Here is a 15,290-nt window from a genome sequence, read left to right as displayed (position 1 = left end):
TTCACACAAAGTTTAATTAGCATAATGCTAATAATAAATTATTTAAATTTGTTTTTGTTTAGTAGTTAAATGGCGCGGGCCACAAGTGTGCTTTGAATTATGGCATGTTCTGTTTAAAAAGCTCTAAGACTAGAATTGTCATAAATATCATGTTTCCTTGGCAATGATTTGTGTGTGGCGTAATATATACACAAGGAAATATTAGTATTTTGAATTACCATTCAAATATGGGTAACACTTTACGTGATGGGGCACAATTACTTAGTAATAACTCAGTTACTACTGAAGTACACATCATGAACAAGTATAGTCACTACTTGAGATAAACGATGTGTCACGGTTCAGTAATGATAAACATAAATGAGATCAGTATTTCACTTGTGTCATTCATTAGTTCCTTCAGTAGTTCATGAGTACTTCCTTCAGTAGTTTATAAAGATAAACAGAATGAACAGATATAGTAACATTCAGTAACTGCTTGGGATAAAGGATGCATCATGATTCATTAATGATGACCAAACATGAAAACAGTATTTAATTATAGCTATTCGTTCCTTCAATAGTTCACAAAGGTTTACAGAATTAACATAGTAACAAATATAGTAACTGCTTGAGATAAAACATGCATCGCGATTCATTAACAATCAATTAAGATCAGATCAGTATATAAGACTTAGTGTGGTTCCTAGTTTGTATAATTAATACATGAGTAATAGCATAAAGCTGCATTATTTGTGTGCTGTCAAGTAAAGTGTTACCCAAATATGTCTCTGAACCACAGGGCAAATGAATGCTAATTATAAATGAGTGGGAAAGGCATCCCATAAACAGGAAGATGTGTACTGTGCGGTTGGACACTGGGGTCTATATTACATTTGGAGAGGGAATGGGGGCTGGTGTCTTCTTTCTGAGCAGGCGGGGTAGGGCCAGCTTCCAGCCTCCCTCTGATCGATGTCTGCCAATGGCAGCCGTACCATACACCGACCGCGCAGTTGGGGATAAAGGATCAGCCTAATTTTCAGGTCTCTCTAATGATCACCATGAAGAGCAACCACTAATCCCATAACTGAGAAAAACGACCTCCTGCGGGCATGCAATTGAAATCCAGGAACATGCAGCATCCAGTCAGAGGCCCTGCAGAGTCATGGGGAGATTACCGGGCAGCACTGGGGCACCAGTCAGGACCCCCTCCTACTAATGAGCGCACTAAGCGGCCTGCACTGTATGCGGGGACGATACTCATTACCTTTTTGCAAAAGGCTTTTCTGCAGACTACTTGCATTAAATCATGAAAGTAAACAGCCCATTTGGTTACCATTAGTCTAATTTTTTAATTTTTTTTTCCCAGTATAAGATGGCATATTGTTCAAAAAGAATGTAATACATGAGGGAAATCCTGGTTTGAATACAAAACTATGTTTGAGGACCCTTTAAATAATCGGGACCATTCACGTGCATGCATCCCGTGTTTGTGCCTTAAGAACCAGTTCAACACATCATGGCTGTGTGATTCCACCCCCACCCCCAAATGTGGTATGAATTATGCATTGATCTGATGGACACTGGTAGAAAAGTCAAATATTGCAGTGAAGCATGAAGAGTCACTGAGTTAAAATTTTGTTCTTTTTAATTTATCAGCCTTAAGAACACGTGTGAACTTCCAGTTTATGTGGAAAAAGTCGAATCATTTGGCACTGTGGAATCATAATGAAAAAATACAAGTAAACGAGCACATTTCGGTCACAGCTAATGTCTCTTTACAATATGGATTCGTGAAGCTAGAGGCATTTGCACGACATCAACCACATGGAGCGCCTGAAACAGGACAGACTGAACACAGAGTTGCAGAATGCTCGATGCAGATAGCAGGGGAAGCATATAGAGGCAACCATTAAAAAAAAAAAAAAAAAAAAACAAGTGAGAAAAGCAATAGTCCCATACAACAAAGGCTGGACATCAGTGGAAGTCTGGCTTTTCAGGGAACGTGCACCCCGCCCTCCTGATGATGATATTGGCTGCGTAGTGTGCGGCCCGGATACACTGCTCCAGAGGCTGGCACTGGACAAGTTCGGACAGGAAACCTAGAGCAAAATTGAAGCAGGTATATATGTGACAGAATGGACACAAATATTAAGTAGAGAGCTCCCACTGGACTTTTATTTGTGGAACTATCGATTTACATGACATATTTCCAAGGCCTGTTAAAATGCAGTAAACTATATTCCCGTAATGTAAAAATATTCTAGCGGTAGGCAAGCAAATCAACACGCCGGACCCAAGCCCGAGATACCCCAGGCCCCGTCGGTTTGCAGTTTTGCCACCAAAATAAAAAATAAATAAGTAACAGGCGGCAAATTCGTTTTCTGACACTACAAAGCACAGGGCTTCCAACCTCCCTCAGAAAGGAGAAGGAGAAAAATCAATACTATGTTTGAGAAAACATGCTTACAGCTTTATTAGGATGTCTTGGTTTTCCTGAAACAGCTACTAAAAAAAAATGTGGCAACAAATCACCTCCCAGCCCTTGAAGCAGCAGAGCTCGGCAAGAGGTGCACTGATAAGATTATTATATGAAACTGCAGGGGATAAGGAGCTGTGTCAAACACTGTAAACGTCAATAATTTTATTTTCAAGACCAGCTAATGAGTCTGATAGACTGTGACAGGAAGACTCATCAGCACTGCATAGCTTGTGAAATAATTAATGCATGTTATCAAATGATGAAACTATAGAAAATTAAACCCTATTACCGCTCTCCCCACCCATTACCATCAACTTTTACTCGTTGTTATGAATTCGGCTGGTTACCAGCCCCACACAATCCGTATCAGTTACGTCAATTACGTTTCCCCGAAAGCTAATGATCAGATTAATGCGGTTACTTTCCTCACATTAATTCAAACATTTCAATTTGCAAAAGAGAAAAAAAAAACGCAAATGCTATGTAGCATAGTGCTAACGCGGCCCTCCTTTTTCCGACACGTAGAAATCCAAATTTTCATAATGACAGCGAGGAAGGGTGTGAAACCGAAACTGAAACCTAGCAGTTAGGTGGAGAAGATCTGCTGGCTACGGAAAAGTATCTCCTGGAGGTGTGTGTTTCTTTCAAAGCATTTAGCTAATGTTATATAGAAGGTGCCTGTTTGGAGATATCTGCTTACAGTCTCTTCACAGCTGCTAATTGTGATAAGTGTTTGGTGGAAAGTATTTATTTTACATTGATTTGTGCCACATCATATGTTTACCCAAGCAATGCAGCTAGACTTATTATCATGTTGGGTGTTTGGCATGTCTTTCTGTTGATCTGGTCTTTATTTTTTCAGCATCCTGTTTGAGAAGTTCCTAAAAGATTACTTCTGAAATTTATTCTGTAGTTTCTTAACACTTCCCATTGCTAGTATATGATGGCTGCTCTGGAACATACCGTACCTCCCACAAATGCGTCTCCAGCTCCATTAGTGTCCACAATGTCACTCTGATCAATGTCCAAGACAGGAAAAGTTATCACCTTATCACCTGGGAACAGACAGCAAAAAAGACTCAGCAAACAGTACATGAAAATCTGACAGGATCTCCGAGATTGAATTTGAGCAAGTTCCATAAAAAACATACAGCACAAAAAGTCAGAGTGTATACAGAGAGAGAACATTAAATAGAAAATTCTGTGGTAGTACAATTTTCTTGTGTATGCAGCAATTATCTGACAGTTTCTTCATTCCGACTGTCCTTGGAAACAGAATTTAAAATTAGAGATACTTGACATTCTGGTGTTACAAATGACTGAAAAAAACTACTAGATGACAGGAGGAACAGAACAACTTGAAATTAACCACTTGGGATCGAACAGAAAAAAAGATCTTCAAAGAACTCCAGATCAGTGGTGTAGATATGTGATTTAAAGACTGGCACTGGAAGCATAAATGGCAAAAATTTCACAAATCTTTTTTAACATCTTCTGATTGACATCATAATATTACTAAATTTTTTACCACAGTTGATGAGGGGTCAGAGGATTGTCTTTTTAACTGAAGTACTTACTGTCCTGAGACTGATTATTCAAAATGGTATGGGCGACAGCTTTATTCCTAAAACACCTAGTTATAATCTATTATGATGTAATGAGACATTCATTTATCAGAGTGGAGATCCTAATTGAGTGCCCCCAGATCTTTGATTACAGTTACACCTGGAACACTCTTTAAACGTTTAATGTCTCTGCAGTGTTACCTGCCAACCTTGACTGAGCGTTGCTGGAAATGACTGAGGGGAACTAGTTAGCTAGCTAGGAGACGGGAAAAAAATCCACAATTTACTTACCGTCCTAATAATACAGTTCATGGGATTTGCTTAAAGATTACTTCTATACACATAAGAAAAAAATTAACTGGTACAGAATATGAATGTGTGTTCTAGTATGAAAACCAAGAAACTGCTTTGTTATGTTTTAACTCGGTGGAATGTCAAATAGGCAAGGCCATTTGTTGCACTTCCCTAAGACGTTTCAGCAATTATGAATTAATATGAAGGATTCTATCCCAGTATTCTGCTAACACTGGTATGGTGCCCACCTTGACACTACATTTAAAAAATAAATAATTCAGATTTTTCAACATTCGACAATCTCTGCTCTTCGGTTTCAGTGGGCGAGGGTGATACGAACATCCCACAGACTTGTCAGGTGCCTATAGGTTTTACAGATTGCCAACAATGACAGATGCACCAGTCAGCACCGGCCGACTGCATCTGGCTGGGTAACCTGTAATGTGCGTTACTGAACCCCAGCTTCAAGCCACATGGGTGGACACACCATGCTCTACCGCAGGTGAAAAAAACCGGGGTTATGAATCAGAGAAAGAGATTATATTCATTAAAAGTCACACCAAAACAACGCTATGCATTGTTTTAGCTGGAAACTATCTAAATATTCTATAAAAGAACAGTTCTGTTACTACCAAGTCCAGTCCAGGCCAATTGGGGATTTTACGAAGACCACCAGTTAAAAAATGTGGAATGACCAACGTGAGGCAAAGCAAGCAATCAGACACAAATGTGCTTATTTGTGGAGAACATTTTCCCCTCAATGAAGCAGTTGATTGTTGCTTTGATAATTAATTACATTAAACACAGATCCTTTCAGAAATAGCTAATTATCAGCAAAATGACTCTACTTAATTATTGTTGTAGATGAAGCATGGAAGCCTACCTCCCTCTTGAAATGATTAATAGCAAATCTTACATGTAAATTACGGTAAGAGCAATTCAGACTTTGTGAGTTATTCTGCATTTAGAGATTAAAATTATGAATTGGGGCGCAATTTAAAAGATTTCTTACTAGAATGCTCATGTTGTACTAATTAATCACTTGCAATATAATAAGGATCCCATCATGATGGTGTTGTGCAGGGGCTGAAATAGACATAATTCACTGTCACTATGTAATAATTTTAAGCAGCAACGAGTACTGAAATTGTGTACTTCCAACAGGCAGGGTTGTTTTCAACTAATAAGGGCTTAAAGAGGATTGCAGGGGAAAGTCAAAATGAAATATTTCATTGCATGAAGTTTTTGGAAAGTATATCATAAATATTCCTGTCGTTGGATCTGAGCTGGAAAAATGTAGTAACTCACTAATTCATTTCATGTTTCTGTTTCATATCAATGTGATTTAAAATATACTTATTTGGTCAATATGATTATTTTGCCAATAAACCAAACCAAAAGGGGTGCCACACGCACGCACGCACGCACACGCACACACGCACACACACACACACACACACACACACACACACACCAATTGTCTTATTCAGACATCGACAAGGCACAAGGCCTCCTCATATGTGCCAGACAACATCAAGGACAGACAGTGTTCATTCCCGCGATGGTTATTTGTCACACCACGTCTCACGCAGCTCTGCGCAGGACAGCTACCGCTGTGATGAAGGAACATCGCATCTCTCGGCACAAGTAACCCAACAATCTAACTGCCATGCGAGCTAGAGTGCAGGCCCGGTGCAGGGGGATAAGCACTGCTATCTGCCCAGCCACCAGTGAGACGCTCTGCTAATGTATCTACGCCATGTATGCAACGTATAAGACACCTTATAGGCCTCAAGATACATCATATATATATACAGCCACGCAGATGTACATAATGCATTTAGATGTTCTTCAATTTGCGGCGATAAAATGCTCTGCTCCTTTCCCACCTCATTCTTGGGAGGAGTTTGGGTTTGTGGTGCCGGTGGAAACCATGGCAGCGTAATTGCAGGTCCAACACTGGCAAACCGCAGAGTGCTCAGCTGGGCTTTAAAGAGCTGGCGGAAACGGAGCATAATGAGCCTTCCTGACTGGTCTCTCTCAGCCGGCCCTGGGTCTGAGCTCCTAGCCACGGTCCATGGCCCCAGGTGACTGGGCCTCGGTGAGTCATTACGACCAGACGAAGGGGTACGGAACGCACAGTATCACATCGGTAATGCGCGAGTGAGAATTAATTCGTAAACATGAAAGTCTAACGTACTTTTAATGGAGCACGACAATCCACAACAAAGGAGGCACTTAAATTGCGACAAAATGCCAAAGACGCAAATAGCCTCAGAGCTACGCATTCATGAGCGTGTAACAAATATTTAAAAAGCTTTAAAAAAAAAAAAAAAAAAAAAAAACCTTAAAACCTTCGCTGGGGGGAAATGTTTCATATTTTCGAATCCGTGATGAAGCAAAACAAACAGCAGAAGGCAGGTTGACAAGAGCGAGTTTCTAAGCGTTCGTGTCGATGGCTTTAATGTTTAATGGTGCATGATGCTCTTGGTGGTTCCCATAACCCTTCTTTGTCTCATACAAGCTGCATCAATTGATATGATAATATCGGGAGAGTGTGTGAAATGAGCAGAGCTGACTTGGGACAATGTGTGCACTTTCGAAGCATCTGACTGTCAAATAATGTTCAGAAGTCTCTTAAGTACCCAAGGGGAGAATGAATTATATTTTAGTGCACAAAAGAAAGTAACAGATTTTAAATGTAAGGCGGAAAATAAAACAGATCATTCATATTTAGGCTAAAAGGCAAGCTGTAGTTTCTGGGAAATTCCCAAAAGTGAACGAACATATCAGTGAACATATCAAGAGGTCAAACTGGAGAAACACAATATTTAAAATATCATATAAAAAAAATAAAAAATTGTATATTTCCAATGCCACACTGAGCCTACTGTCCCCGTGCAGCTGTTACCAGCACTGTAGCTCACATCAAACAAGCTTTTATGTATAACTTTGCTGCTGGAGGAAGATGATTAGATTCGACACAGAAAGTCAGCACCAGTCAAAAACCTTGACTGGTCCAAGACCAATTTTCTGTTAATGTAAAACACAAAGAGCCCACTGGCACAGCTTTTGGTAAGGAACGGGGAGGGTAATGAAAAATTTTCTGCCAGGCCTTGCGTTTTTGTTGTTACAGGCCTGTGGCGTGTCTGTAAACATCAGCTCGAGTTGTTTTAGTTGCTTTTAGCTTTATTGCCCCTGTTTTACAAGCTCCAACTCCACTTAAATGAGAGTTTTCCCCGTTGACCCTTCAAAGATCAGGAAAAGGTAACAATCAAGTAAAATAAAGTCATTTAGTTCTTTCACACAACTAGCAAAGAAAAGGATGGCAGGAGCTTGCTCGAATGGCATTCTACCCGATGGTTACTGGCATACTTACAAAGAATAACTTCCACACTTTATTAATTAAATAAGGTATTTTGCAGTTACTAATTTTATGAACGTTAAAATCCTTAAAACCTGGAAGCAGGGTTTAGTATGGCGTTTCAGGTAAAAAATTAGGCTGACTTACATAATTTAAGCTCTACATAATAACATTACTCGAGTTACCTGAATGTTTTTTTCTACAGCAAGTTAATTCTAAACTATGAATGTGTCAATAGGGTTCTACGGTAGAAGCCTATAATTAAGCTTTCTGAAGTTTGGAGATGAACGCTTTATTGTGTGTCAGTAATGAAACGATAATGTACTGGAATGTTTAACTTGGTTTTGGGCCAAAGAAGAAGAAGAAGAGCCATTTTCTTGGCAAGGAATCCAAGTTAACGAGTTGACATCCATTCTGCTCCTTCATCATAGTCTCTCCCCCCCCCACCATCGATATCGCTGAGATTGAGGAACGTGTGACTGATTAATATGACATCTGTCAGCAAGGTTGTTGTGAAATAGGATGAAACACAGGGAGTGTGAGAAAATGATGGAAACACTATCAGAGGAAAATTCCATGTCTTTTGAAAAGTAAAAACAGAAGCCTTGTCAAAGACTATTGAGTCGATTCGCAGGCTTCGTTGTAATGCTAATCAGTGCAGCCTGAGAAGTACTGAGGTCATAATAAAGAGGAACAGCCTGACCTTAACCCATCCTCATAACACAGCGACATGTCAAGCCATGTCACGCACCATATCAGGCCTCTGCTAATTACACCCTCTGCTAGTGTTTTTTTTTTCTCCCCGCTACGTTTCTTAAACAGAAAATGTGTCGATTAGCGTGTTTCAAGCTGTGCGCAATTTTTCGATTTCTGTTTCGGCTGAAATGAAGGGAAAGTCGGAAATCTCTGTCCTCCATCAAATACTCAAATATATTTAACTAGGGTAGAGTACAGGGCCGAGAGGACCGCCATCTCTAGAGATACTGACTTGACGGAGGGGGGGTGGGGGGGGGACAGACCCCAGGTTTGAACCTACCTTGTGACATGTGTCTGAGTACTCACACCAAAGCTCTCGACCCTTATACATGGATGGGGAATTACATATCAGAAGGGTGGGAAAAACTGGATATGGAAAGAAAAATCAGTGCGAAAAGTAAAGAATTCCATTGCTAACTGTCTCCAGGAGCTGGTTTGAATGGCATGTGCTCTCACACTCACTTTTCTGGTTAATGGACATCTCTCCAGGAATGAGCCAGGGATTCACATGAGATGAATGTCAGAAGTGTAACACCCGGTTCACAATTAACTGTAAAACTATTTTGCCAATATACTGGAATAAGGCACATCTACTTAAAATATCTTCTCACTTTTTTAAGAATGTGATTTGCCTTAATGTAACCTGTTAATTAATCACTCCAAAATAATAGCACAGCATAAATTAGCTCCAGAGAAAATGCATCATGCTTTAGGAGTCTGTTCATTAGAAGCTAATAATCACCTTTAGAGGCTGGGGGTGAGCGGAGGGAGGGGGAGGGCAGCAAAAAACACTTGCTGGCTTATCCCTGGGGAGATCATTAAAAAAAACATGTACCACTTCAAAGATCGCATTAAAAAAATAACACAAGTCCAAGGAAACTATAGAATTCTTACAATTAGAAACGATAGAGATGGCATCTAGATCAACTTGTTTTTTTAAATAATTCACAAATACATGTTAATGTTTAGTGAATTAACAACAATTGTAATTTAATGACTTAGTATTGGTTCCAGTCTCATTCGACACTGTACACATTCATTAGGAAACAACTACAAACCAATAGCTATATAATCCAAAGGACAAATATACACTATTACGTGCTATATAAACCACTTGCAACCTCTTAAACATCCCCATAATTGATAAGTTGCTAGTAAAGTAAGTAAACCGACTAAATAGACCATAGAGGAGTATAGAAACAAATTGAAAAAGCTACAAATCTTCATTTCATATGGCCTCAGATGAAATAAGGGTTCTCAGGTGACTGGTAAGTTATTATAATTATTTTCATTGAGGTTAGACTGTATATATGACAGAAGAGATCACTGGAGTTTATAAATCACTCAGGTTTTTTTTTTATCTAACAAATGAAAATGGAAATCAATGTTAAATCAGATTTGTGAATGCAGTATTTTAGCTCAGTGGTGAAACCTGTTAATCTCCAGGAGTGTTTTCCGCGATACTATTTTCCAACGTTGTGTGACTTAATAGTGATATAATACAGAGTCCCAAAAACTTGGGGAAAGGGCCCAGCGTTAAATATCACAGCGCTGCTGTAAATAAAGGACGCCCCTCCCAGCACTGTTGTACATTTCCGACTCATCAGTGCACCACATCCCAGTTTAGTCGCCTTTCATGGACGTAAATCCTCTCTCGTTACCATGAGAAGACCTGGCCCTTTTCACAGAGTGACACAATGAGAGTCTCTTTCACACCCCCCAGACTCTCTTGCTGACCTGAGACTTATTTAGCTATTAGGGGTAGCGAGCCTCCTCGACGATCCTTTATTAGATATTTCCACTGTTAAAGTTCAGGGCACAACGATTTTAATTAGTGCCTTAATAGGTGCATCGGTAAGGTGCAGCGCAGTTCAATAGTGTCAGCTTTTAAATTAAGGACAATGCGTCTCCGGGAGCTTCCGTAAAGCATATTTAATACCAAGAGGTGACGAAAGAGTGCTTTAATATTTTAAGGAGTGTTGGGGAGGCGGGGGGACAGCAAATTGGCATCTCTTTTCAAGATTGCTTTATAGGCAAAGCATTTTCACGTCTTTAATCATCCTTAAGTAGCTTACCATGACACATGGAGTCTGGTGAATGATCATATACCGACAAGAGTACAAATTACAAATGAAATGAGAGATCAAGTATATTAGAACTCCGCCTCTGGGAAATAAAAATATTTAATTCTCTTTTATATTGACATTTATTTAACTGCCATGAATAACAATGTCGTACTCCCATTGAGCAGTGCCTGCTACGGTCCCACTTATCAAGGGGGGCTTGGATACTCCTTGACATTTATCATGTTTGCCTTTGTAGACGACACCAGAACACATTGTCTTCAACCTCCTCACATTCATCATGCATTTTATATAAAGTTCACAGGGACGCACAACTCTGTCTTCATGCAGAATCAGTGAGGGAGGGTAGCAGGTATTATTTATCACTTTAAAAACACCTACGGGACAAAAGATGAGTTCAATCTGTTCAGGCCCCCAGAGATTGGGGGGATTCAATTGGAACTGAAATGTCTTAGGATTTGGGGGGGGGGGGGGGGGGGTAACGCTTCACATTAATGTTCTATGAATGCATAATGAAGGTGCACGGAATGTTCTATGAATGCATTATGAAGGTGCACTGAATGTTCTATGAATGCATAATGAAGGTGCACGGAATGTTCTATGAATGCATTATGAAGGTGCACGGAATGTTCTATGAATGCATTATGAAGGTGCACGGAATGTTCTATGAATGCATTATGAAGGTGCACGGAATGTTCTATGAATGCATTATGAAGGTGCACGGAATGTACTATGAATGCATAATGAAGGTGCACGGAATGTTCTATGAATGCATTATGAAGGTGCACGGAATGTTCTATGAATGCATTATGAAGGTGCACGGAATGTTCTATGAATGCATTATGAAGGTGCACGGAATGTTCTATGAATGCATTATGAAGGTGCACTGAATGTTCTATGAATGCATCATAAAGGCATTACGAAGGAGCAATTAATGTAAAGCGTTACTACTTGGTAACTAGCTTATTTTTTTTAAGCAGAGGCCTGTCCATTAAAAACCTTACTGAGAAAAACTGCAAAATCAGCGCTTGGAAAGGTGGACTACAGGCCAAGAGGAAGTGTCGTAACATCAAACGGCTGTCCTATTTGGTGAATTTTTGGGATTCTTAGCATTCAGACCCGGAGGACAGCACAGAGCAACACCTACAATCACGTGCAACTGTAGTGTCACTACTAATGTCCTGTTATGCCAAATTCAATTACATTTTTCATTCATCTTCATTATTTATTGCATATCAAATACACATGCATATATACATGCAGATATAATTATATTGGTTTATGTGTATCTATATAATGTTTCATGCATGTAATGAGCATGTACAGTTGAAAAGCACATGTACTTATTCACAAAGGAGACTGCAAGGTTACCATTTCGGTCAATGATGCATCTCAAGTAACATAATATCATACTTTATTTTTGTTGGTAAACATCCAAACTGCAGCTCAGGTCATCCCCCAGCCCCCACTGTTTCATACCATTTGAAACAGCAGCAAAAATGTGTAACAGGTTTCCCCAAAAGTGGAGCGCGCAGCTCGGATGGGCTGCTAGTGTGGACGCCGTCCCATGAACGCCATGTGGGTGAGCGGCCCAGAGAAATGTGCCCGTGGTGGGAAGTGACATCCTGTTAGTCCACAGTCAAGGCCTGTGAGCCGTAACCTGAAACCTCTGTCACATGCGCACTGCTGGACCCCCCAAGCTCTTTAGCTAAAGATCTCTGTCCTGCTGCACCTACCCAAATGTTAAACAACTGCAGGAACAGCCAAAACAACAGTGGCGTTGGATAAACTATGAAATAATGTAAAGATCATACAGAGTTAAGGGGGGAAAACTGTCTACCAGTAGTTACTACGTTAAATTTATTACAGGAGGGGAAAGTAAAACTATACAACTCTTTGTCTGTGCCTCTATTCCCAAAACTCCTATAGGCTTTTGAGCACCTTACTAGTCCGTTCTGCAACAACTGTGTTTTTTTATGCTATTCAGTTAAAACTTAAAACCTCTAGAGGGGAATACATCCCCTGTATTCCAGTTACCATAGCAATGCTCTGAGTACAACAATTGTCTGGATACATATTGTACATGTGAGAGATAAGAGGTCAGTGTCAAGGGTGAATTCATTTCAAACACTTTTACCAGAAAAACTGAAAAATATACAGTACTGTTAAAAGGCTCAGCTAAAGTGACCTAGTAGATGGGAATATGGGAAATCAATTTATAACTAAGGGAAAGGAAAATACTATTACATTTGTATATTTTTTTTAAAAATGCTCAAATATCATTTAATGAAAGTTTTAACAATTAATAAGATTCAATGGCTAAATTACATTAACCATAATTGTAAGATTCAATCCGCTGCTGGTTCATTCTACACCACTGCCAAGTAAAAACCCATATAACCAAACGCCATCTATGTCAACAACCCCAGTCCATATGTGTCTTGGATTCCGCAAAACAGGCATACAGATACAAATTTCTTTTTTGTCTGCTTAAAATATCTTAATTTTTATACAACACTATGACGTTAATCAGTTCTTTTTCTGTTAAGTCTTGCCAGATCTTGTCAAACTTTTCTGAAACACCTCTCTTTGAGATCACAAATAAAACAGCTCTGGCAGTGACCATATTGGGCGCAGATGGAGACTAGCTACATTTACATTGCGTCACTTAGCTTTGCTTTTATCCAAAACGACATACAGTTGTTACCTACGTATTCAGCTGGATAATTTACTCAAGGGTGCAACAGCAAATAGATAGCCATGACTACTACACAACCTGTTTCCTTGAATTCCGTAGCTAGTCAAAAATGTATGGATTATATTACTAAGGAGACATAAGCTACTTTACGTTGTAAATGGCTGAACCAAAACAATTTAAAGCACCTTTTTAAGATTCAATGACAGCGGCCTTGGCCACCAGCAGGCCCATACGTGCCTGCTGCTCTTTTTGGAGATAGACAGAAGATTTCCCCACCTTTTGTTACCACTGTGTCGCCCTTGCCCTGAGTGAAGACCACGGTTCGCTGCCTGCTCCCATTCACCTTCGGCAGGCTCTGCGTCCTGCGTGCAATCTCGCCAATGTCTTCCGTCTGAAAAGAAAATGGCAAACCTCAGTGACAGTAATTAAGACGACACGCTCATCGTCACATAAATCCTCCGAGAGCAATTTGGCTGAGATCGGGGCTTGGGCTAAGATGAGCTAACATTGTTTGGTTGTAGATTTCAAGTCAAAAGGCTAAGCACTGAGACCAAAATAAAGTCTGAGCTTGATCTTAATAAACACGTCCAATAGTCTTAAGCAAAATATCTTTGAGGCTTTCCCATTTTGGAACATGGAGTCATTTAACTTAAATTAAGGCTTAATTATTCAATGTGAGAAACTATTTCAATCTAAGCTACCATTTAATACAAAAGACACATTTATCTTCACAACTGGTAACTAATAAAGGAACCTGCAATTAAAGTCTCAACAAATGAGCTATGGAGTTGATTATCAAGTAGCACTTCAATTATATTCAAACTCTAAAATAAAGTGAAAACCAAGAAATAGAAAGTGAAATAATGCAAGAGGAGGTGAATAGAACTGGGCTGTTCCAATAATTCTCCATGCTGACCCATCAAGCTGGTTTCGGGCAGATGGCAGATGTCTGGTTCTGCCCCCAGGCGATCTTTCAACGTGCGCAACCCGGGCTCAGAGAGCAGCGTGAAACCTGCTTAGTCACTTACATCTTGTCTGATTTCTCTGACTTAAAAGGACATTTTTCTTTTTTATTTCGATACACAAGAAAAATGTTTCTCTTTTTGTATAATTTTTTTTTGCTCCTATGGAAAAGCAGCACAAATGTCAAAACTGAAGGAAGAGTGGGCCGGTAAAGGGGGGGGGGGGGGGGGGAGTGTGTGCAGGAGAAAGCGGGGGGAACGACGACAATGTCGACGAAAACAAAGCAAGCTTATAAAGCCACAAAGGCCAGTGTGCGAGCAGGGCGACTGAATTCACTGGTGAGTCCCAATGACTTCTCTCTGTAACCTTTTACTGCGTGCAGACAAAGACCCGCCACTTGGGCTCAGGCCGTGGCCCCTTGCCAGCTTCAGTGTCGCTGTCCACATGCCAGACTGTGGATTTGGGGGTCTTCCGTCATCACGGTTACCAGCACTTGGCGGCTTTGTCTCCGGGAGACCAGTCCTGTTCATGGTGAAGCCCCGCTGCTGCACCCCCCCCACCCCAGTTCATATCTCCTTTTATTTTCTCTCCTTTGAGCTGCTTATGTTTCTAACTACACTTGCAGATTTCCAATGGAGCACGTCTTCAGGGTTTAAAAATTGTTTTTCATATGCTCTGGTCTCAGGTTTCACTTTGATATAAAGCTGCTTCAAACTGCAATTTCCTCAATCCAGTCCAGCCCGGCTAATGGCGGCATAAACAGAATTTAAGCGATGAGTGTTGTTTGCAGGATGTGGCGCTCTGCCAGTCGTACAACACACAATAACTCAAAACCTCAGATACTCCTAACACCATGAAAATTGCCATTGGTTAAGTAAGCTTTGAAATAAATGTCACTATTTTTGACCTCCTTGACCCAGCCCTACAGTGATCCATACTGGCTGGTCTGATTTGCTGTTCTGTGTAGGAAACCACCTACAGAGTCATTATTTATGTTCATGACGCCCGCTAGTTTTCATTAGCAGGGCTACATGTTAGCGTTTTAAAAACTATTTAACTCAATCAATAACCAGTTACCAATCCATAAAAGGGCGTCCAAGGTTTC

General features: G+C 40.2%; 1 protein-coding gene across 2 annotated transcripts in view; it reads right to left on the bottom strand.

Annotated features, from left to right (window-relative positions):
- Nucleotides 1–1,609: 1,609 nt before the first annotated feature.
- The window catches only part of LOC125715883 (adenosine kinase-like), a 124,372-nt gene continuing 110,691 nt past the window's right edge, over nt 1,610–15,290 (bottom strand). For both annotated transcript variants that reach the window (XM_048987920.1, XM_048987921.1), the window contains exons 9-11: nt 13,499–13,613; nt 3,430–3,516; nt 1,610–2,081 (exon numbers count right to left, since the gene is read on the bottom strand). In XM_048987920.1, the coding sequence (XP_048843877.1) occupies nt 1,957–2,081; nt 3,430–3,516; nt 13,499–13,613 (327 nt within the window). In that variant the 3' untranslated portion in view covers nt 1,610–1,956. The remainder of the gene's footprint in view (nt 2,082–3,429; nt 3,517–13,498; nt 13,614–15,290) is intronic.

The sequence above is a fragment of the Brienomyrus brachyistius genome, chromosome 20, assembly GCF_023856365.1.
Source record: "Brienomyrus brachyistius isolate T26 chromosome 20, BBRACH_0.4, whole genome shotgun sequence".
Classification (NCBI taxonomy): domain Eukaryota; kingdom Metazoa; phylum Chordata; class Actinopteri; order Osteoglossiformes; family Mormyridae; genus Brienomyrus; species Brienomyrus brachyistius.
Note: the sequence above shows the minus strand (reverse complement) of the source record. Positions and strands in the feature narration are given on the sequence as shown.